A 23006-nucleotide genomic window follows, 5' to 3' on the forward strand; every position below is an offset into this window, starting at 1 on the left:
CAGCCTGAAACCGATCACAATCTGTTCAGCTGCTCCTGCCGCCTGTCCTCCCCCCGCGCATACATTACCTGACGCTGGCTCCCGGGTATCTTCTCCACGCTGCACCGCTCTGTTCTTGCTCCATCTCGGCGCTTCCTGTGTCACTCCGTGACCAGGAAGTTCAAATAGAGCGCCCTCTATTTGAACTTCCTGGGTCACTGCAGTGACCCAGGAAGCGCCGGGATGGAGCGGGTGCAGCGCTGAGAAGATGCAGAGAAGACGCCCGGGAGCCCGCATCAGGTAATGTATTTTTCATCGGATCGGCCGCCGCTAGCGACGCGCACTTTACCCGCGGGCGATCGAGGGTAATTTCCCGCACGGCGCGATCGACGGACCGATCCGATTTCGGGAGGAAATCGGATCGTCGGCGGCGTTTACCGCGAACGATTGGCAGCAGATTCGATCCCAGGATCGAATCTGCTGTCGAAACGGCCGGGAATCGGGCCAGTGTATGGCCACCTTTAACAATAAGGATGCTTGATAGCCTAGCTTTTCTAATCCTAGGTACACACCATACAATTTTCTGTTAGATTTACAACATGTTGGAAATTAACTATCTAACCATCTATCTGCCTAGCAATTAGGCATTGTTCTACTCGGCAGGAGATAACCAGAAGACAATGCACCAAAGATAATGACCATTCTCAACCAGTACTTTACAGAAAATAATCTAACAGAATATCTAACAGAAAAATCTAATATACTGTAAAATTGTATTGTGTGTACTAGGCATTACTCTCAGTTCTACTGTATGTTGCTTTATTGCATCTGCTTAAAATCTGTAGGTAATTTGCAATGGTTCAGTTACCGTATATCAAAGCTCATGAGTTGACATTTTGACATCCAAATTTTAGGTGAAAAGTGTATGTGTGTGTATATATACACTCCCTGTATACAGAGTGTACTGCAGAAGATATAGATATCTGCCCCGCTCTGGCTTACATCCTCTCATCTCTGGCAGCTTCTGAACTCGCCGCTCGAGCTCCAGACTCACTGCGGTCACATGACAATGAGCCTGAAGCTCTAGTGGCAAGTTCAGAAGCTGCACAGGACACTAGAGGAAGCAGGCCAGAGTGAGAACAGGAAGCTATACATACTAAAACACGCTCCATGGTGCATTCTGCACCCACCGGGACACTATACTGTGCGCTCTGAATGGGGGGGGCACATTAGGGGGTCAGCCAATTGTGAAGACATAGCTTTTGGCCTGTTTTGGGGCCAAAAGTGTGTGTGTGGGGGGGGGGGGGGGGGGGTCGGTGTATACGCAGAAGGGCTTGTCAGCATGAACACACTGTTCCTATTACATTCTTTAAAGCAAAACTAAATCAAACTCAGGCAAAAGTATATGAAAAGAACTACTGTGAAGAGGCAAAAAAATGAATTTTTAACTCCAAAGATAGAAACAGAAGTAAAAAAAATAGCTGAAATTTAGAAACTCCTGAGCTTACCTATTGGCTGGAGGGGACATCCATTAACTTAGGGACCTAATAGAGAGGGCTTCCTGCTGATGCTCATATCGGTTTTCATTTGCATATTATTCTCTCTTGAACAAAATTGACAACTGTCATGTCTTTTTCACATCAGGTGTCATCATCGTAAGCCCAGCTAATTTTCCACAGATTTACTTCAGGGTCACAATAAGGGGGTCTTAGTGTGCTCCTAATTAGATATGAACTCCTGGTTTTGTACAAAGTAAAGGTCCCCATCCCTAGAAGTACCCAAGTATAAAACAATGGTATCCCTTTCTAGGAGGGTTTAAGTGAAATGTGCTCCAGGGAGCTACAAGTCCTCTGCAAGGAGCCTGCTCCTTTACAAACAATAACAGGAAGTCCCGGAGAATTGAGAAGCAGTGCTTTCAGCTGCATTGGCTACCTGGATCCTGAGTTGGGTACCTGAAGGGATATGTAACAGAATGAGATAAACATAGGTACACATAGTGCTAGCCCTAATAAAAAGTTATCTGAAGTCCCTTTCTGTTGTCCACTACAGCAAGAGTTCAAAAATGTGAGCTTGTCAAACAGTTTGTCGAATTCAGTCTGGTTTCATAAAAAGTAAAAAGAAGCTTAACGCCTGCTATTTGCCAGGGAGAAGGTAGATAATAAGGTTTTACTGCAGGAAAGTTCAAACAGCCATTACTTCTGCTTCTTTTTCAGCTAAACAAGGCAGAGTGTACATTATAAATAGTAGCTGTGACAGTCTGATGCAATCTCAAAAATGAACCCATTAAACTGAAAATAAAAATATGAAACTCATTTCAATGGTACTGAATATTTACCATTGGCAGTACACAAATGATTATCTCATAAGGTTATTTTCACCTCAGGTTCAATTTAAGCCTAATGCACACATCCAATTTTGTTTGGCCAATCACTGACCACTTTTACCAGGTCCATAAAGTATGAGGGCCAACAGGTTTTGAATGCTATGTACAAGTTGTATAGGTAAGCTCTCACACTATATGGAGGTGGTACATTTGGCCAATATTTAACCAATTAAAATTGGATGTGTGTACCAGGCTTTAGACTGCTAAAAGAAAAACACAAATTATGACTTCTTCTAACTTATTTGATTTGTTCATACCTAGGACTTTATGTAAGATCTTTTTGGATCTTCATGCAGAAAGGCTAGCCTTAATAAATTACGCCAGTTTGGCCTTCACCCCATATGAATCCTCTGATGTTTAAGAACAGTCGACTTGCTCCTGTAGCACTTCCCACAATGAGGACAGGAATAGGGCTTCAGGCCCATATGGGTCTTCTGGTGGGTCACCAGATCGGCTTTCCTCAGAAAAGGCTTTCCACATTCCAGGCATGAAAACGGCTTCTCACCCAAGTGAATGACCTGGTGGTGGTTGAGGTTGGATTTCTGATGGAAACATTTCCCACACTCTGAACAGGTATATGGTTTTTCCCCAGTGTGTAGTCTATAATGGATGACAAGATGGGCTTTGGAGGGGAATCCTTTTCTGCACTGAGGACAAGAATACGGCTTTGGCCCTGAGTTAGTTCTCATTTGTTCTATGAGTCGCTGTTTTGGAGTGAAGCATTTGCCACATTTGGAACAAGAGTACAACATGTCCCCTGTGTTTATATTGATACCTGCTCTTTGGCTGAAGCATCCTCCACACATGGGACATGGGAAAGTTTCATCGCTCCCAGAAGCTGAAGGATGGTCGTTGAGGCACTGCTCATCCAGGAGAGTCTCCTCGTCCCCACGTGTACAGTAATCAGACGAAAGCTCTGAACAGTGTGCGCCTTCATGGGGATCCTGAGAAATAGCATTTTCTTCTGAAAAACCTAACGGGAAATCAAAACTACAAATTCTGTCATCTGGAGAAGGACTGGGTCGTTCCTCTGTGTTTCTGCTTATATTTTTTCTATCTGGAAGATATACAAAATAGTACAAACAAAAACAAAATCAAAGAAGTAAATATGCTGCCATTTCAGTATGAAATTCAAACAAGTAAACAGCCCTCTAGAAGGTGCAAAGAAAGTCTCAGGCCATGGGCGCAACACTCACCTCTGCAACCCCTGCCATCATAGGGAGGCTTGGAGGCTTTGGGGGGCACTCCGACTCCCTCTCCCCAAATGCAAAAGCAGCTAATTAGCAAAAAAAACTCCCCATTCACTCAAAAAAAGTCCTTGCCACCTCCTCCTGCCATGCAGAGTAGCAGGAGTGTCTGTAGTTTTTTCCTGCTTCACAACAGAAAACTCCCTGCTGCCATTCGCTGACTCCCAATCACGTGACCTTCATGGGGTTCGGAGACCAAGAGGGCCCCATGCTATCATTTTTGCAGGGGAGCCCTATTAATTCTAGTTATGCCCCCTGTCTCAGGCTACTTTTTTAAAATCAAAATTAGCTCCTGAATCATTGACCGGGGCACATTTTGTCTTACCAATGCCTTCTAACAGAAGCTGATGGCTCCTGACTCCTTACTGGGCACATACTGCCTCCTAATACTAGAAATACGGTCAGCAACTCCTGCCCCGAACTTCACTGGCCACACACTGCTTCCCTCTACTTCTAAGGGCTGATGGCTCCGGATCCCCACACTGGGTACACACTGTCTCCCCATTACTTCTAATAAAAGCTGATGTCTCCTGACTCCCCCAATGGCCACATACTATTTCCACATTACCGTATTTCGCGCCGTATAAGACGCTCCGGAATATAAGACGCACCCAGGTTTAGAGGGCAAAAACTAGGGAAAAAATATATATATACTAAACCTGGTGTGTCCATGGTACAGGAGCGTCTTGTACATGTTATCCCCCAAATGGTACTCCTGTGTGCCCCATCTCTCCTAATGTGTGCCCCAACTGTCCTACTGTGTGTCCCAACTGTCCTACTGTGTGCCCCAACTGTCCTACTGTGTGCCCCATCTGTCCTACATCGGTCCTAATGTGTGCCCCATGTATCCTAATGTGTGCCCCATGTGACCTAATGTGTGCCCCATGTGTCCTAATGTGTGCCCCCTGCATGTGTCTGATATCCTAGCGTGTCTCCGTTATGCCTATTGTATATATTTGCCTCCTCAGTGTCTGCAGCATCAGCGGCTTACCAGATCCACGCCGCCGCGAGAACTGCAGACACCCGGCATCTCCATACGCTTCCTCTATTGTGCGCTTGTACTAATGACGTCATCAGTACAAGCGCACAAGACACGCTAGGATATCAGACACACGCAGGTGTGACCGGGGGAGTCGCACACGGGGGGGGGGCAGGAGGTGATTGGAAGGCAAAAGCTGAGGCACGGGGTAATCTAACGCTGCGGGCACATAGGCAGGGAATCCCCAACATGGCGGCGGGTCGGATCGGCGGGCGTTTGCAAGTTGGGGATTCCCTGCCTTTGCCGTATAAGACGCAGGGACTTTTTCTCCCCATTTTTGACTCCACCAATGGGCACATACTGTCTCCCCATTACTTCTAACAAGGGTTAACAGCTCCTGACTCCCCCATTGGACATATCCTCTTTCCTCACTGCTTCCAAATGAAATAGGATAAGGGAAAAGTAGAGGCTGCAGAAGAGGATGACAAATGAGTTTCTCTTTTCTGTGATTCCTCACCTGTGCTGATCTCTGGAAGAATGTTCTCCTGCTTGCACAGCTCATTACCCTCCATATATGATTCTTCCTCTTCTTCTTTCACAACCACTTTAATTACATTGTCACCCTGAATAACACACAAATAAAGCAATGTTTACTTTCTAAAGGCAGTAGCATCCTTACAAAACACATACATGTTCATTCATATCATCCTAAAGGACAGGAGGGAGACAAGCAGCTCACAATAATAAACCCACCATGCTGCAATGTTATATTTACTAGGGATGGTTGGAAATGCCAATTTCCGTTTCTGCCGAAAATCCGCATTCCGCCATTGCCAATTACCGCTACCGATTCCACATTCCGCGAACGATTTCCTCATTCCAATGCGGATTTTCGCTGTAATTTCCGACAACTTTAACATTGATTTTCTCAAAAACTACAAGGTCTTTTTGAAAGATGTTTTTCCCTCTTGTTCCCACTCTTCTGCTTAAAGGGGAACTGAAGAGAGAGGTATATGGAGGCTGTCATGTTTATTTCCTTTTAATCAATACCAGTTGCCTGGCAGCCCTGCTGGTCTATATCTCTGCAGTAGTATCTGATTAAAACCAGAAACAAGCATGCAGCTAGTCTTGTCAGATCAGACTTATAAGTCTGAACCACTGAAACACCTGATCTGCTGCATGCTTGTTCAGGGGCTATGGCTAATAGTATTAGAGGCAGAGGATCCGCAGGGCTGTCAGGCAACTGGTATTGTCTAAAAGGAAATAAACATGACAGCCTCCATATACCTCTCTCTTCAGTTCCCCTTTAACATTCCCTGAAAATTTGGTGTTTCTAGCACCTATGGGGGCTTTGTTATTAACCTCCAAAGTCGGTGTCATACCGCATAGCAGTTTCAATGCGGATTTTCTCGGTAATTTCAGCCGACTTTAACAACGATTTTCTCAAAAACTACAGTCTTTTTGAAACATTTTTTTCCTCTTGTTTCCATTTGTCTGCTTAACATTCTCTGAAAATTTGGTGTTTGTAGCTCCTATGGGGGCTTTGCTATTAACCTCTAAAGTCGGCATAATGCCGCATATCGGTAATGCAAATTTTCTGCATTTTACACTACAGTCAACAGCGACCAACTTTGGCGGTTAATAGCAAAGCCCCCGTAGGTTCTACAGACACCAAATTGTCAGGGTGTGTTAAGCAGAAAAGTGGAAACAACAGGAAAAAAATATTTCAAAAAGACCTTGTCGTTTTTGAGAAAATCGATGTTAAATTCAGCAGAAATTACCGCTAAAATCCACATTGGAACGCTATGCGGTATGATGCCGACTTTAGAGGTTAATAGCAAATCCCCCATAGGTGCTAGAAACAGCACATTTTCAGGGAATGTTAAGGAGAAAAGTAGGAACAAGAAGAAAAAAAAATCTTTCAAAAAGACCTTGTAGTTTTTAAGAAAATTGATGTTAAATTTGTTAAACATTTTGGCGATTTTCACAAAAAACTTTCACGAAAATCCGCCAACCGCACTTCCATTACCAATTTCCAAATTTCAATGATTGGAAATCCTGAAATTGCATTTCCGCGTAATTCGAACGAGCATCCCTAATATTTACAACCCTTTACACCTACCTGACGGGGCTGAGGAACAGGGTGATTTTCCTGAGCATATTCCTGGGAATAAAATGGACCTGTGCGTCTCTTTGGGGAGTTTCTGTTGCTGGATGCAGCTCTAGAACCTTCCTGCATCTTGCATTTCATGTCAGTGGCCAAATCCATCTCTTCTCTCTTTGTCTCCTTTAAGTTAATATTAATGCAATGCTCACCCTAGAATACATAAAATGATTTTATCAGCAACAATCCTCTAGTGCACAGGTGTCAAACACAAGGCCCGTGGGCTGAATGCGGCCCTCCTTGACTTTTATGTGGCCCTCGAGAGCTTCAAATGTACATCAATAGAAGCACACTGCCTTCCACTCCAGAGGAGCACAGCGGTGACTGTGGTTCTGACTGAAACATTGCCAATTTGAGCTGGGGTGCAGAAATAACCCACGGGATCCCCACCCCAACAAAAAACAAGACTGGGGCCTACTCTGGGGATCCAAACCTCTCCATCCCACATGCAGCTGGTAAAACACACACAGCTTCCCCCATCACCATCTTCCCACATAGGAGAGTAACGTAGCAGAGCAGTGCAATATTTACCTGCTCCAGTGATGCACTGTGTCTCTTCTGTTCTTCCTGTAAGTCACACGCTCTAAGCTGCATACTTCCTTTTCCTGATCATGTGACATACCTAAGGAGCCAGAGGTATGCAGCATAGCCTGTGTGGTTGCCAGGAAGACCAGAGGAGACAGGAAGAAGTGCTGGAGCAGGAAAATAATAAACCGCTCCACTGTGCTACTCTGCAGAAGGTGGAAGAGCAGGGCAGGCCCATATGATTGCTATAGTTACACCACTTAGTTTGAGACCGTTCAATAAATGTTAAATCCTGATTTAAAAAATGTTGCCCACAATGACACTTTTTTAGATTTTGGCCCCTTACGATGAGTTTGAACCCCTGCTCTAGAAGTATGCTAAGATCTGGTGCCACTGATGTTGGTGCTGGGGTTCTGGATATGCATATGGAATCTCAGCTACAAGGTACAGTTTTCTGGCAGCGGTATCTTACTTACTGCCCCATGTCATGCCCACTCCAGTAGAGAAACCCCCCTAGCTTTAATCTCCCTCTTTGATATTAACCCTTTCCTGGCCAAAAAAAAAAAAACTCTTTCTAATGCCCCACTCTAACCTGCCCGTAACATTAACCTCTTCCTGGCAATAAAAAACAACAACACCATTTTAAAGTGCAACCTTTACTTCCCCCTTCATATACAAAACTTTGTAGCACAGAATAATCAAATTTTAGCTAATTGACATGGGTTTACTAAAGACAGGTCTTGTGTCACCAACATGCTCAGGTTTTATGAAGTGGTGAGTTCACATTTAGATCTTGGGAAAGCCATACATGAAGTGTGCTTGGACTTTGGAAATACTTTTGACACTGTTCCCCACAATAGCCTAATACAGAAGCTGAGGATACAGGCACCTGGAGAAAATGTGCGTATGTGGATAGAGATCTGGTTAAGGGATAGAAAACAAAGAGAGAATGGTGGTAAATAGGTCATACTCAACATGGGAAACTGTTAATAGTGGGGTCCCGTAAGGGTCAGTACTAGATCCAATCCTTTTCAATATATTTATTAATGGTCCATCAGATGGAATATAGAGTAATGTTGCCATCTTTGCAGATGATACAAAATTATGCAGAACTAGTAAAAAGGCCCACCTGTTAAAAAACGTCCGCTAGGCCATGGCCACTACTAGAGTGACCATATTTTTGTGGGTCCAACCTGGGACGGGGAGGGGGGCGTGGGGGGGGGGGCGTGCGTAGCGCGCCGCGGCGAAAAGTGGGGTGGACTGAGGAGCGCGCAGCGACGAAGACTGGGGGGGGGGGGGCTGCGCGCGCCGCAGCGAAAAATGGGCGTGGCCATGACATTGTATGGGCGGAGGTAACGTAATGATGTAACAGCGAGGCATAAGAAAGCAGTGTTTACACCATGATGTGGACAAACGAGACTTTGCATCATGGGTGTGCAGAAACTGTGTGATGCTAATAGTATACCGTAACCACAAAACAGCAAACATAGCCATCTATGACCATTAAATAATAAATGCAGTAAAAGTTACCCCGGACACCAGAAAATAAACGCAATAGGCAACATGTCAGCACAAAATAACTGCAATGCGGGCAACATGTCAGTACAAAATAAACGCAATGCGGGCAAACATGTCAGTACAAAATAACCGCAATGCGGGCAACATGTCAGTACAAAATAAACGCAATGCGGGCAACATGTCAGTACAAAATAAACGCAATGCGGGCAAACATTTCAGTACAAAATAAACGCAATGCTGGCAACATGTCAGTACAAAATAAACGCAATGCGGGCAAACATTTCACCAGAAAAGAAACGCAATGCGGGCAAACATTTCACCAGAAAAGAAACGCAATGCGGGCAAACATTTCACCAGAAAAGAAACGCTCCGCGGGCAAACATTTCACCAGAAAAGAAACGCACTGCGGGCAAACATTTCACCAGAAGATAAACGCAATACAGGCAAACATTTCACCAGAAAAGAAACGCAATGCGGGCAAACATTTCACCAGAAAAGAAACGCACTGCAGGCAAACATTTCACCAGACAAGAAACGCACTGCGGCAAACATTTCACCAGACAAGAAACGCACTGCGGGCAAACATTTCACCAGACAAGAAACGCACTGCGGGCAAACATTTCACCAGACAAGAAACGCAATACAGGCAAGCATTTCACCAGAAATGAAACGCAATGCGGGCAAACATTTCACCAGGAATGAAACGCAATGCGGGCAAACATTTCACCAGGAATGAAACATAATGTGGGCAAACATTTCACCACAAATGAAACGCAATGCGGGCAAAGTACACCTGGAAAAAAACCATTTACTCACCTGGCAGAAGTCTTCCTCTGGCGCGCTGCTCCGTCCCGGGACCGTCTTGTTCCTCCTGCTCTCTCTGGTCTCCCGCGCTGACAGGGCTACAGCAAGATGGCACCCGAAGCCCAGTACTGGAGACACAAATAGGTCTCCAGTACAGGGCTTCGGCCATCTTGCCGTAGCCCTGCTCGCCTGCCGGTGTCGGAACAGACACCGGAAGAGGAGGCTGGAGCTGGGCTGCAGGAAATGAACTGGCACGGCGTCTATAGACGCCGCTGCCAGTTCATGAAGAGAGAGTGGCCAGAGTCCCGAGGCCGGGACGTCCCGCTGCTGAAAGCGGGACGTTTCCCGGGACCTCAAGCTGCCTGGGACAGCGGACCCCGAATCCGGGACACGTCCCGGGCAATCCGGGACGTCTGGTCACTCTACCACTACCCATACCCCACCACCGTAACGCACGCACCGACGTGTCCCGCTCGCCCGTCCCCCACCGCTGTCCGAAGTATATGCACACAGGGAGATGTTGCTTGCTTGCTTGCTTGGCAGTTGGAAAAGCTGTTATTTCCACCAATGCAATGAGGTTCACAGACAGCAAACTGTCAGGTCTGGAAGCACGGACACAGGGACACAGGAGGACGCAAGGACACAGGGGTTTTATTATATAGGATTATAAACACTAAGCAGGACATTTTACAACAGATTCTCCACAGCATGGCTATATGAGCAACCAGATGGCAGATTCAATTTAATGTAGATAAACGTAAGGCCGTGCACCTTGGATATGTCAATGATAGAGTAACATACTGTATAAGATAAATGGCTTACAACTGGGAACATCTGACTTGGAAAATGACTTGGAAATACTGGTTGATGATAAGTTAAACAACCATATTCAATGCCAAGCAGCAGTTAAAGCAAATACATTTCTGGTATGGATAAAATGAGAAATAAAATAATGAGACGCTAGTATACCACTCCCTCTTGTGATACAGTTTTGGGCCCCCACACAATAGGAGCGACATTGACATACTAGAACAGGTACAAAGAAACATAACTAAATTAATCAGAGGGGTGGAAGGTCTCACTTACCAAGAAAGGGTGGACAAACTGGATTTATTTAACTTGGAAAAAATATTGCCAAGGAGTGACCTAAATACATCAGAGGGCAATACAAAAAGATCAGCTTTTTGACCCTAAACTTGTACAAAGGACAAGGAGACATGGTTTGAGTATAAAGGAAAAAGGGTTTTGCCATCTATTTAGGAAGGGGTTCTTTATAGTAAGAGTTGTTAAAATGTGGAAGATTTTACCACAGGAAATAGTTATGATAAATTGTATATCTGCATTTAAAAGAACTTTGATTGCCTTCCTTGCATTGAAGGGCATCCATGGCTATAATTACTAGAGTTGGGCCGAACCTCCGATTTTAGGTTCGCGAACCTGGTTCGCGAACTTCCGCGGAAGGTTCGGTTCGCGTTAAAGTTCGCGAACCGCAATAGACTTCAATGGGGATGCGAACTTTGAAAAAAAAAATAATTATGCTGGCCACAAAAGTGATGGAAAAGATGTTTCAAGGGGTCTAACACCTGGAGGGGGGCATGGCGGAGTGGGATACATGCCAAAAGTCCCCAGGAAAAATCTGGATTTGACGCAAAGCAGCGTTTTAAGGGCAGAAATCACATTGAATGCTAAATGACAGGCCTAAAGTGCTTTAAAACATCTTGCATGTGTATACATCAATCAGGTAGTGTAATTAAGGTACTGCTTCACACTGACACACCAAACTCACCGTGTAATGCACTGAACACAACAGGTATGCAGTGGCGGGTTCACAGAACAGGTATGCAGTGGCAGGTTCACTGAACACAACAGGTATGCAGTGGCGGGTTCACTGAACAGGTATACAGTGGCGGGTTCACTGAACACAACAGGTATGCAGTGGTGGGTTCACTGAACAGGTATGCAGTGGTGGGTTCACAGAACAGGTATGCAGTGGTGGGTTCACAGCACAGGTATGCAGTGGTGGGTTCACTGAACAGGTATACAGTGGCGGGTCCACTGAACAGAACAGGTATGCAGTGGCGGGTTCACTGAACAGAACAGGTATACAGTGGCGGGTTCACAGAACAGGTATGCAGTGGCAGGTTCACTGAACACAACAGGTATGCAGTGGTGGGTTCACTGAACAGGTATACAGTGGCGGGTCCACTGAACAGAACAGGTATGCAGTGGCGGGTTCACTGAACAGAACAGGTATACAGTGGCGGGTTCACAGAACAGGTATGCAGTGGCAGGTTCACTGAACACAACAGGTATGCAGTGGCGGGGTCACTAAACAGGTATACTGTGGCGGGTCCATTGAACAGAACAGGTATGCAGTGGCGGGTTCACTGAACACAACAGGTATGCAGTGGTGGATTCACTGAACAGGTATGCAGTGGTGGGTTCACTGAACAGGTATGCAGTAGTGGGTTCACAGAACAGGTATGCAGTGGTGGGTTCACAGCACAGGTATGCAGTGGTGGGTTCACTGAACAGGTATGCAGTGGTGGGTTCACAGCACAGGTATGCAGTGGCGGGTTCACAGAACAGGTATGCAGTGGTGGGTTCACAGCACAGGTATGCAGTGGTGGGTTCACAGCACAGGTATGCAGTGGTGGGTTCACAGCACAGGTATGCAGTGGTGGGTTCACAGAACAGGTATGCAGCCAGACAGGAACAAGTTAAGCCTAACTAATCTTTCCCTGAGAGACAGTCTGCAGCAGCTCGCCCTACTCTCACTAACGCAGGCAGCACACGAGTGACCGTAATGGCCGCCGCTGCCTGCCTTATATAAGGGGGGGGTGGGGCTCCAGGGGCTAGTGTAGCCTAATTGGCTACACTGGGCCTGCTGACTGTGATGTAGAGGGTCAAAGTTGACCCTCCATGTGCATTATGGGGTGAACCGAACTTCCGCAAAGGTTCCCCTGCGGGACGCGAACGCGAACCACTGAAGTTCGCATGGAACCGTTCGCAGGCGAACCGTTCGGCCCAACTCTAATAATTACTAGTTCATTCCCAGCAGAGTTGATCCAGGGATTTTATCTGATCAACTGGGATACATGAGGGTGCAGGACAGAGATGTACCTAATGTTTACCTATTTATCTATTCTGGTTGGACTTAAAGAGACACTGAAGCGAAAAAAATGATGATATTATGATTTGTATGTGTAGCACAGCTAAGAAATAAAACATTAAGATCAGATACATCAGTGTAATTGTTTCCAGTACAGGAAGAGTTGAGAAACTCCAGTTGTTATCTCTATGCAAACAAGCCATTAAGCTCACCGACTAAAGCTGGCCATACACTGGCCCGATTTGCGCCCGTTTCGACAGCAGATTCGATCACTGGGATCGAATCTGCTGCCAATCGTTCTTGCTACACGCCGAATTTCGATCCATTTCGTCCGATCCCGTCGATCGCGCCGTGCGGAAAATAACCGTCGATCGCCCGCGGGTAAAGAGCGCATCGCTAGCCGCATTCGAGTCCCCGACGACCGACGCAATAGAGCCCGCATACATTACCTGCTCCGCCGGCGCGACTCCAGTCTCCCGGTCACCGCTGCTCTGTCTGCGCTCTGGTCTCCAGGTCCGGCATGCCTCACTTCTTCTAGCCCGGCAGGAAGTTTAAACAGTAGAGCGCCCTCTACTTTTTAAACTTCCTGCCGGGCTAGAAGAAGTGAGGCATGCCGGACCTGGAGACCAGAGCGCAGACAGAGCAGCGGTGACCGGGAGACTGGAGTCGCGCCGGCGGAGCAGGTAATGTATGCGGGCGGGGGCAGCAGCAGCACCACCACCACCACAGATTGTGATCTGTTTGCTGTAAAGGTAGCCATACGATCCCTCTCTGATCAGATTCGATCAGAGAGGGATCTATCTGTTGGTCGAATCTGATGGCAAATCGACCAGTGTATGGCCACCTTTAGTTAGTCAAGTGGAGAGGGCTGTTATCTGACTTTTATTATCTCAACTGTTCCTGGACTATTTACTTTTCCTCTGCTAGAGGAGAGGTCATTACTTCACAGACTGCTCTGAAAGACTCATTTTGAATGCTGAGTGTTGTGTAATCTGCACATATTATAGAATGATGCAATGTTAGAAAAAACACTATATACCTGAAAATAAAAATATGAGAATATTTTCTTTGCTGCTAATCTTCTAGTAATTATTCATAGTACACAACCAATTCACTATATCATATATATTTTTTCGCTTCAGTGTCTCTTTAATGGGCAGATTTATTTTATTAGCCAAAAAACTTTGTAAAATCATCACTGCCATAGTGCATTAACCCCATCCAATCCAGTCCAGATATTAAAAATCTCCCTTGGTTACAACGTGGCTCCAGAAAAGATATTACTGATCTCATGACATGAAACATGCTGGCATGTCACAGGGTCTAAGACACCACTGAATGCACCCATGAAGATGGAATCATGCACTAAGCAAGGAGGAGCATGTCAGCCAGACAAGTTAGATTACGCACTGCTGTGTGCGCTCTGCAACCCAGAGTTGTCACCTCTGCATCCCCATACTGACTCCCTTTAAAGGCATAGACTTAGAAGCCCTACAGACTCTCTTGCCTTGAGAAATTGTCCAGTTTGCCCACCAGCCCTGTCTGTTATTGGACTTATCTGTAAAAAACTGAATCCTCTTCACATTCAATTTCAGGCCCCAAACCCACCTCCTCATCCCTCTTTGTTACTTTAACATTTATTGGAATGTTCACTTCAATATTTACAAAATTGTTTCATTAACTAGGCCCTTTTAGGACGGTCAATAAATATTTTAGCAAATGTACAAAACCCGTGAGTTGTCGCTACCTGATCAATATAGTGTTCTTGTGTGCAATCCTGAGGATGAAGGGGACCTGCACTCCTTTGTGGAGGATTCTGGTTCCTGGATCCATCTGTAAGAAACACGCACATGCTCACTGAATATATTGTTACTTTGGGCTTTTTTTTTTTTACTAAAGGAAGGTTCTCTAAAGGCCAGAGAACAAGGCAGAGCCTATGTGATCCATCAAACACAAACTGGATTTGTTAAAATGGTTTACTATTAAGTGGCGAAAGTCTGCAACTTTCACCACAGTCACAACTTTTGCTGTGTGAAATGGGCTTATTTAATTAAGCCTACATTTTGAAAAAGTTCTGAAAATTTGGTGGAGTCAAAGAGCTTCACAAAATCAAAAAATGGCCAAAACACATTTGGAAAAATGAAAAGAGTTTTAACCTTTACCAATCTCTTTTCCAGATCACCTACCTTTTCCATGCGCTGTGCGACGGAGGGGGGCATAGCATAGATGATCCCTGCATGCTTAGCCAAGGGGAGAGGGTGGGGTCACCGGGAACAGTAAATTCGGGCGCCTGAGGCTAGTGGACAAATCGGGCGCCGCCATTCACTCCTATAATAAATATCGTTTAATGGGCGCCCGATAGGAAAAAAGGGCGCCGGAGAAAAATAACGTTTTAAAAGCGGCGCCCGGAGACTTAATGTTTTATTACTGCTTCTCATGATTACACATTATTTAATGATTTATACATTTTTAAATATTATTTTTAAACGAAAAACAGTACAATATTTTTTTTCAAACATTATTTTTAAACGAAAAACAGTACATTTTTTTTTTTACATTATTTTTAAACGAAAAAACCAACAGGGGGGTCTTAGGTTTAGGCACCAACAGGGGGGTCTTAGGTTTAGGCACCAACAGGGGGTCTTAGGTTTAGGCACCAAAAGGGGGGTCTAGGGGTTAGGGGTAGGTACAGGGAGGGTTACTTAGGCACCAACAGGGGGGGTCTTAGGTTTAGGCATCAACAGGGGGGTCTAGGGGTTAGGGGTAGGTACAGGGAGGGTTACTTAGTATTTTTTTTTTTTTAAACGTTATTATACGTTTCACTATTTAAACGAAAGATTAACGTTTTTACAATTGCCGATTTAATGCACATTATTTAATGATTTATAACTTTATAAAACATTAATTTTAAACGAAATACAGTACAATACATTTTTAAACGTTATCCATGCTTATCGTTAAAAAACCCGGCGCCCTTTTTTCCCAGCGCCCCTTTTTAACGTACGCGGGGTCACCAGTGGGATGAGGTGACCCATCACTAAGAGGAGGTCTGGGTGCAATGCATACGCACTGTAATACGTCATGACATGGCACAGCATGGTGCCGAAGGCGATCTAAGTGTCAGATTTCAGTCCGACACATTTATTAAAGTGGCACGACGCCACGGCCCATATGCAATTCACTTTTTCACCTGCATTTTCTCCAAGGTGAAATTTTGAACCTTGTCAATGAAATGCCTTTTAACCTCCTGGGCGATACAATAATATCGGCAGGGGGCGGCGCAGCACTTTAAAATTTTTTTTTTAATCATGTAGCTAGCCTAGCACTAGCTACATGATAGCCGCTGTGCAGCGGCATCCCCCCACCCCTTCCAATTGCCTCCGGCGATCAGAGCAAACAGGAAATCCCGTTCAGAAAGGGATTTCCTGTTTGGCTTCCCCCGTCGCCATGGCGATGATCGGGATGACATCAACGACGTCGTGACGTCAGAGGGAGTCCCGATCCACCCCTCAGCGCTGCCTGGCACTGATTGGCCAGGCTGCGCATGAGGTCTGGGGGGGGGGGCGGTGTGGCACAGCGGGTAGCGGCGAATCAGCGCGGCGCGGCAGCGATCGGTATATACACGCAGCTAGCAAAGTGCTAGCTGCGTGTAACTACAAAAAAATTATGCAAATCGGTTCACCAGGGCCTGAGAAAGCCTCCGCGGCGTGTTACCCCGAGTTCAGCTCGGGATTATTGCCCAGAGGGTTAAACCACCAACAAGCAAACAAATACACAAAGTAATTTTGATAGAACTTTTTAACATAGTTTTTGGAACTTTTAGCATTACAACGTGTTAACAAATTATTATGAGCAGTTGGCTGATGGTGTAAGGATTAAGGGCTCTGCCTCTGACACAGGAGACCAGGGTTCGAATCTCGGCTCTGCCTGTTCAGGAAGCCAGCACTAATTCAGTAGGAGACCTTTGGCAAGTCTCCCTTACACTGCTACTGCCAATAGAGCGCGCCCTAGTGGCTGCTGCTCTGCTCTGGCGCTTTGAGTCCGCAAGGAGAAAAGCGCAATATAAATGTTATTTGTCTTGTCTTGTTGTCTTGAATCAAAGATGAAAAATGATCTCCTAGGAGAAAACTCAGGAGAAAAAGTGAATTGCATATGGCCCCAAGTCTTGCTAGATACAATTGCGGCATGGCTAGCGGGAGCCCAAATACCACTTGTCGAACCTAATACAACATCAGGAGCTGGGGAGAGCGTAAAGGCTTAAAAGTTGTAATGAGGCTGATGTATTTCTATTTGTAAATGATGAATGACTACTTCTTTCAATTATAAATGATAAAAAATGTAACCCCTTCTCAGATACAAACGAGCCCAGCTTACACGCATGCTGATGTACAATGGGTTCCTCAACAGCTCCTCTGAAGGCTCTGCACTCAAAAAAAGATAGGATAAAAAGGAAAAAGACAGAGCAAAGGACCTATAAACTTCCTACAATCAAGAGAGAAATTTTATTCAACAACCCAGCATTTTTTTTTACATTACAAGACAAGTCACGCAGCTGCTCTCCATGGTGCTGAACATCTGCTGTCACTGTCAGCAAAGGTTCAGCAGTCCAACATACTTTGTGAGATAGGAGCAGTGTTGTGGTAGTCGCCTGCACACTTTAAAAACAAAACCCTTAAATAATTCTGTACTTACCGGTATTACAAAAAGATATTGTTGTAAGTGTACAATCCTTTTATGGCTATTTTACTAAAAATTTTGTGAGCTGTGCTTTGGTCTGCTAGGGTCCAAAGGCTACAAAATTTTGTTAACTTATAGCAGAATTGTTTTTACAGCCTTGCCAGGTTTGTTGGATCACATTGTTATTCAATGTTTTTCAACCTTAGAGGACTCTGGAAATAAAGGGGATTATGCATATGGATGTGTCTATCAAACTGTTCTCTGTTTTATAAGAAATGTAAATCTCCTCTTACTTGGTAATATAAAGGGCTGCTGATTCTCCACCATGATGTCCTTGTAGAGATCCTTGTGTCCTTCTAAATACTGCCACTCCTCCATGGAGAAATATACAGAGACATCCTGACATCTTATGGGAACCTGACACACACAATGGTAGAGTCATTATTCAGATATATGCCTAGTGTTACTGGATAATGTAATGTCTCCATTCCCATCACAGCTCACCTCTCCTGTCAGCAGCTCAATCATCTCACTGGTAACATCTTGAATTTTCTTTTTGTTGTTTCCTTGAGGTATTGAAGAAATAGGAGGAGTTTGTGCATTGGAGCTCTGGTCAGACTGGAACCTCAGTTTGGGTGTAACCAAGCCATCAGATAACTTGAAAGCTATATAATTCTATATTATGAAAAAACACAACATACCACCTTCAAGGTTAACTTTAAAAAATCTTGGTGCGTTAAAATGTTACTGCATGGTCCTTCAAACCTACACTGAGGAACTCAATTTATTAACAGTGATAGCACATGGAATTCCCAGAATTATCCTGATCGTCTCCAGTCAGGTCTGTATTTTATTAATAGAAATAAAAGAAATGTCATGTGACCTTTCAAGAATTCTCACCACTCCGGTCAGGCCTGTGTTTTATAAAGAGACAAGAGTGATGCCATGTGACACTCCCAGAATCCTCCTCACCTCTCCAGTAAGCAGGTAGATGATCTCCAGAGTGAGGTTTAATATCCTCTCAGTCATGTGACTCTTTTCTCCCTCCATACTCATTCATGTGATCAGTTTAAAAGTATCTTCTTGGTGTGGTGTTTCAATTTCTAGAAAGCTGTGTTCATTGGTTGTTTCATGTAATAAATAAACAGGACACATAATCATCAAATATTAATCATACTCACATATAAAGGGTTGACAAATCCACTCCACAGGACCACAGATTGCATTAGTTCCGCTCCTGAGGAACTTCCAATATAACATTATCTACATTGTTGTCTTGGTGGCCATAGTCAGGTCAATAGCAGCCTTATCATGCCACAATCGATCAAAACATTGATTTGTTGAATAAAGATCAATTTGCCTCTTGGCTTTGGCTTTGTTTGTAGCACCATTGCCCTGCCAGTTTTGTACGGTAGTACTCAATGCAGATCCCTGCTATGCAGCCACTGAACAGCCTCTGCCCAATTAACAAAAATGTATCAATGCTCCCTAACATGATTTTGATGAATAAACCGTCCAATCAGAAAGTGAAACATTTACATCAGATATGATAAGGGTGAGTGTATCTGCTGCAGAAATCAATCCTTCTATGGCTACTATTACAAAAAATGTAGGCCAGTTATTACAGAAATCAATCGCCCACTATGACTTTGAGCGTGGAAAAACAAGGAGAGCTCAGTGGAAATCCACACAAAAGTTTGGTGAACATCTGAACTTTATGCAGACAACGCTTCTGTATATGAACTGAACTTTGGACTCCTACGCTGCAAGGTTTTATAATGTCTATGTCTGCAGGAGTGATGAGCAAATACATTTTCCTAACATTCACCCAGGAAGGGGATGTTGGGGCTAGCAAATCACTGAAGTTACTATAGCTAGATCAGCTGCTAACAGCTGTAACTTGCTCAATTCAACTTGTACATCCTGAGCAGGGCTACGTGTAACTTATTAGGATTAATTTTCCCCTATCATTAGTCTGCAGCACCTTGAGTCCTTAGGGGTCTATAAAAACAAGGAACACCAAGAGCCCCAATAGTGTAATATGTACTGGTAAATGGTTACTAGATAGAGTAAATATTAATACTCACAAACCAGGGTTACCATTAGGCAACCACTGTAAAGGCAGGTGGGGAGATTTTCCTGACCCCACTCAGGAATAAGAAGTCGCTCTCTGTAGATGAGAAAAAGGGGTTCAACCCTCCACCCAGGGTGGACTCAATATTATGCAGGAGAACAGAGGCGCCAAAAGGATAAAAGGAAGCTAAATGAGCTTAAAAACCAAATTCTTGGTAAATAGAGGAGGTAGTGGTGGACTTACCTCCTCCAAGTAGACACACAACGACTGTAGTAAACACAGTCAATATATTTTATTTATGAACTCCAAATATGCAACGCGTTTCGCAGGTTTGATCCCGCTTCATCAGGCAATAACAACGGAGCAATAGCATATGTGGTCAGTAGAAGAGCCAGGCACCTCTGGCATATGCCTGGCTCTTCTACTGACCACATATGCTATTGCTCCGTTGTTATTGCCTGATGAAGCGGGATCAAACCTGCGAAACGCGTTGCATATTTGGAGTTCATAAATAAAATATATTGACTGTGTTTACTACAGTCGTTGTGTGTCTACTTGGAGGAGGTAAGTCCACCACTACCTCCTCTATTTACCAAGAATTTGTTTTTTAAGCTCATTTAGCTTCCTTTTATCCTTTTGGCGCCTCTGTTCTCCTGCATAACCTTAGGGGTCTATGCTTAGGTTACATGAAGACATTAAATACTTTTCACCCGGAATGATGATTAGAGTGTTCTGCTCCAAAAGAAAGAGAGTGGTTCCTGCACCCACCTTCACAATAGGCATCAGATAGTAGCAACTGTTCTATCAGATCCCTAGAGAGGAGGCCACCAATGTTTAGGGACACCTATACACATAAAGCAAACCTCAACTCTTGCCCAGCACACACAGAAAAGTTGTCCTTCCACATATAGTTGCTGAAGAAATTCACTGTTCCGTGTACTTTGTTTAGGAACATCACAGTGTCAAAAGTGCCAGGCTGTTTCCCCATACAGTACAAACTGAGGCTTAACCCTTTCAGTGGTCCCTGGAAAGTGAAACCAAATGCTTTATTTTAATGGTTATCAAGCTGTGGCTAATCATTTAGAGCGGAGAGGAAGTTCTGAGTTTAGTTCCACTTTAAGGTTCTGTTTCTTGGCTTCAGCTCTGCCTTTAACACTATAATTCTGCTGCTGTTGCACAGAAGACTCTCCCAAAAGTCTATAAATGGCACCATCGGTATGTGAATAAGTGATTTTGTGATGATAGAAGATAGCAGATCTCAGATTATCTGACCTTCAGCACCATAGCCCCACTGGACTTTGTGCTCTCTGCTCTGCTTTACTCACTTTACATTAGTGGCTGATTCTCCCCACAACCAATTGTAAAGGTGATGTGATGTAAAGTTTGCACATGACAACCATGATTGGACTAGCTTTGTTCTCGATGCAATGGTAACAATTATCTATTTGATTTTTTAAGTCCATAATATTCCAGGATGTAAAATGGAAAGCCAATGCTATTAATATAATTATTTTATGTTCCACTATCTACTGATAGCAAGTCACATGGAGTATGGCAATGAAGGCTAACCTTGGCACTCCAGCTGTGACAAAACTACAAATCCCATCATGCCTCTGCCTCCCTGAGTTATGCTTAGAGCAGTCAGAGTATTGCAATGGGACTTGTAGTTTCACCACAGCTGGAGTGCCAAGGTTACCCATCACTAGTGTATGGTCATCTTCCCTCTTCTACTGTATGCTACGTACTGCCACCTCTCAGGCTGTGTTCCCACTTGAGCTGAGAATGGCCAGTTTTTGGCTGTTCTCTGGTCATCGCAAAACTGACAGTGAATGGCTCCTATTTTATATACAGGAGCTGTTCACACTTGTCACTCTACAATGGATCTGTGGGATCTGTTACGGTAAGTGGGTCGCACTTCTGTGCAGTACACGATAATCCCGGGCAGGCGGATGCATTCCTCATATAGCCTATGGTGGTAACACATCTGCCCCAGGCTACAGCTAGACCACAGCAGACCATCAAAGTGTACACTACACTGTCCACTCCGGCTGGCCACACAGGATCTGGCTGCAGATGTGAACCGAGTCTAATGCTCCGTACACATGCTCGACCGTTGAAACAAACAAGGATTGATGGGTACATCTAGAATCGTTCAAAAAACAATGGTAAAAGACAGTGATTATCATCAATGTAGGTCAATCCGTTCTGGTAGATCTGTTCGGATGAAAATCGCTGTTAGCCACTCATATGGAACAATCACAAATGACTGCTCCATTCAACCTACTTATATGTGGCTAGTTACACACTTCTGGGTCCACATTTTTGCGCTTCCAATAATGATCCAATCAGCAGACCATCGTTGTGAAGTTGCTGAATTCAAACATGCTCAGCCGTAGTTTGTTTGCCGATAACCATCAGGGATCGCTTTTTTTTAACATTGCCGGTCGAGAGTATGTAGGAAGCTTTTGACTAATCTTGATGGCAAGAGGTCCTCTTCCCGTCCTACCCCTATCCTGTGTTTCCTTACCTCTTAGAGACAGTAAACCCAATAAGAAAGAGTCATATTCTCCTTTAACCTCTTAATAGTAAGCCTGACAGAGGAGAGTCATCTTCTCTTGAATGCAATGCACCCACTGTATCCTGTGACTGTATCTTGTGACTGGGGATGAGCACAGAGTTCAGAGCAATTTTTTGCTGCACAGGAAGCAGAATTACCCCTGGCAGAACCAGAACTTTAAATGTGGCAAATCAGATTAAAAAACTAACGACTAATCTGTCTGTCAGATGATTAATTAATCAGCTATCGTGTATCAATCCTTAACCTGCCAAACCTAATTAGCCCTATGCAGGATCCCTGTACAGCCCCAGAGAGTAAAATATCATCATAAAATAATCAGAATCCAGGTAACATCACTGCCTTTGACTATATGGCGCCAAAAACGATTAATGTTAGGAAACTGACAATTTGACATTTTCTTGGCTCCTACAATAGTATATACTGATCTGCAAAATAATAATAGAATATACTGATCAACATAATAACATGCAATTATTATTTTGTTGGCATTGTTAATAGAATTATAGAAAATGAATCACCTTCTCCTCTCCAGTGTACTGTCTGCAGCTGTAACCCAGAAGCAGTTTGCTCGAAGCAACAATGGATTCTAGTGCACTGACTATTTACAGCAAATTGAGCTACAAGAAAATGGCCACTCTCTTCCTACTAGGATGCCAAATTTACATGTTTATTTTTATTAATTAGTTTAAGTAGATTCTGAAGTAATCATGTTGTAAATTATTTGTTTTGCTCAAAATAGGCAAAAAACGAGTTAATGCAAAAAAATAAAATAAAAAAATAACATTTACTTATGCTACAAGAAAATGTCTCCCATCGTCCCATTACTGAAGACGTTTTGTGAAATGTTCACATTCGGTATTTAGGGTTTACTTCGGTCAAATTATCACAATAGACGCGAGAATGATTTTATGTAACAGATGAAGAGAAGGTTTTTAGCCTCTGCTTTTGGATCGTTGCCTGCAGGAA

The 23006-nt window shown here is 44.2% G+C and overlaps 1 protein-coding gene across 3 annotated transcripts; it reads right to left on the reverse strand.

The window, feature by feature from the left end:
* Positions 1 to 233: 233 nt before the first annotated feature.
* LOC137534490 (oocyte zinc finger protein XlCOF7.1-like) lies at positions 234 to 22999 on the reverse strand. 3 transcript variants are annotated; one of them, XM_068256009.1, is made up of 8 exons: positions 22559 to 22999; positions 18361 to 18499; positions 17893 to 18063; positions 17682 to 17805; positions 14459 to 14544; positions 6711 to 6905; positions 5106 to 5211; positions 234 to 3335 (listed from the first exon to the last, which is right to left on the reverse strand). In XM_068256009.1, exons 2-8 carry the CDS (start codon positions 18442 to 18444, stop codon positions 2695 to 2697), a joined length of 1407 nt encoding a protein of 468 aa, XP_068112110.1. In that variant the 5' UTR covers positions 18445 to 18499; positions 22559 to 22999; the 3' UTR covers positions 234 to 2694. The 3 variants fall into 3 exon arrangements, with proteins under 3 accessions (XP_068112110.1, XP_068112109.1, XP_068112111.1); XM_068256008.1 differs by having other exon boundaries at positions 235 to 3419; XM_068256010.1 differs by lacking the exon at positions 18361 to 18499 and having other exon boundaries at positions 235 to 3419.
* Positions 23000 to 23006: the final 7 nt, after the last annotated feature.

Source organism: Hyperolius riggenbachi, chromosome 10, assembly GCF_040937935.1.
Source record: "Hyperolius riggenbachi isolate aHypRig1 chromosome 10, aHypRig1.pri, whole genome shotgun sequence".
Classification (NCBI taxonomy): domain Eukaryota; kingdom Metazoa; phylum Chordata; class Amphibia; order Anura; family Hyperoliidae; genus Hyperolius; species Hyperolius riggenbachi.

Coding starts and splice junctions, on each gene's coding strand:
- LOC137534490 (XM_068256008.1), bottom strand. CDS start 18,444: ATGAGTATGGAGGGAGAAAAGAGTCACATGACTGAGAGGATATTAAAC. Junction 17,806..17,892: donor TTGAGCTGCTGACAGGAGAG/GTGAGCTGTGAT, acceptor TGTGTGTGTCAG/GTTCCCATAAGATGTCAGGA. Junction 3,420..5,105: donor TCTTCCAGAGATCAGCACAG/GTGAGGAATCAC, acceptor TATATCTTCCAG/ATAGAAAAAATATAAGCAGA.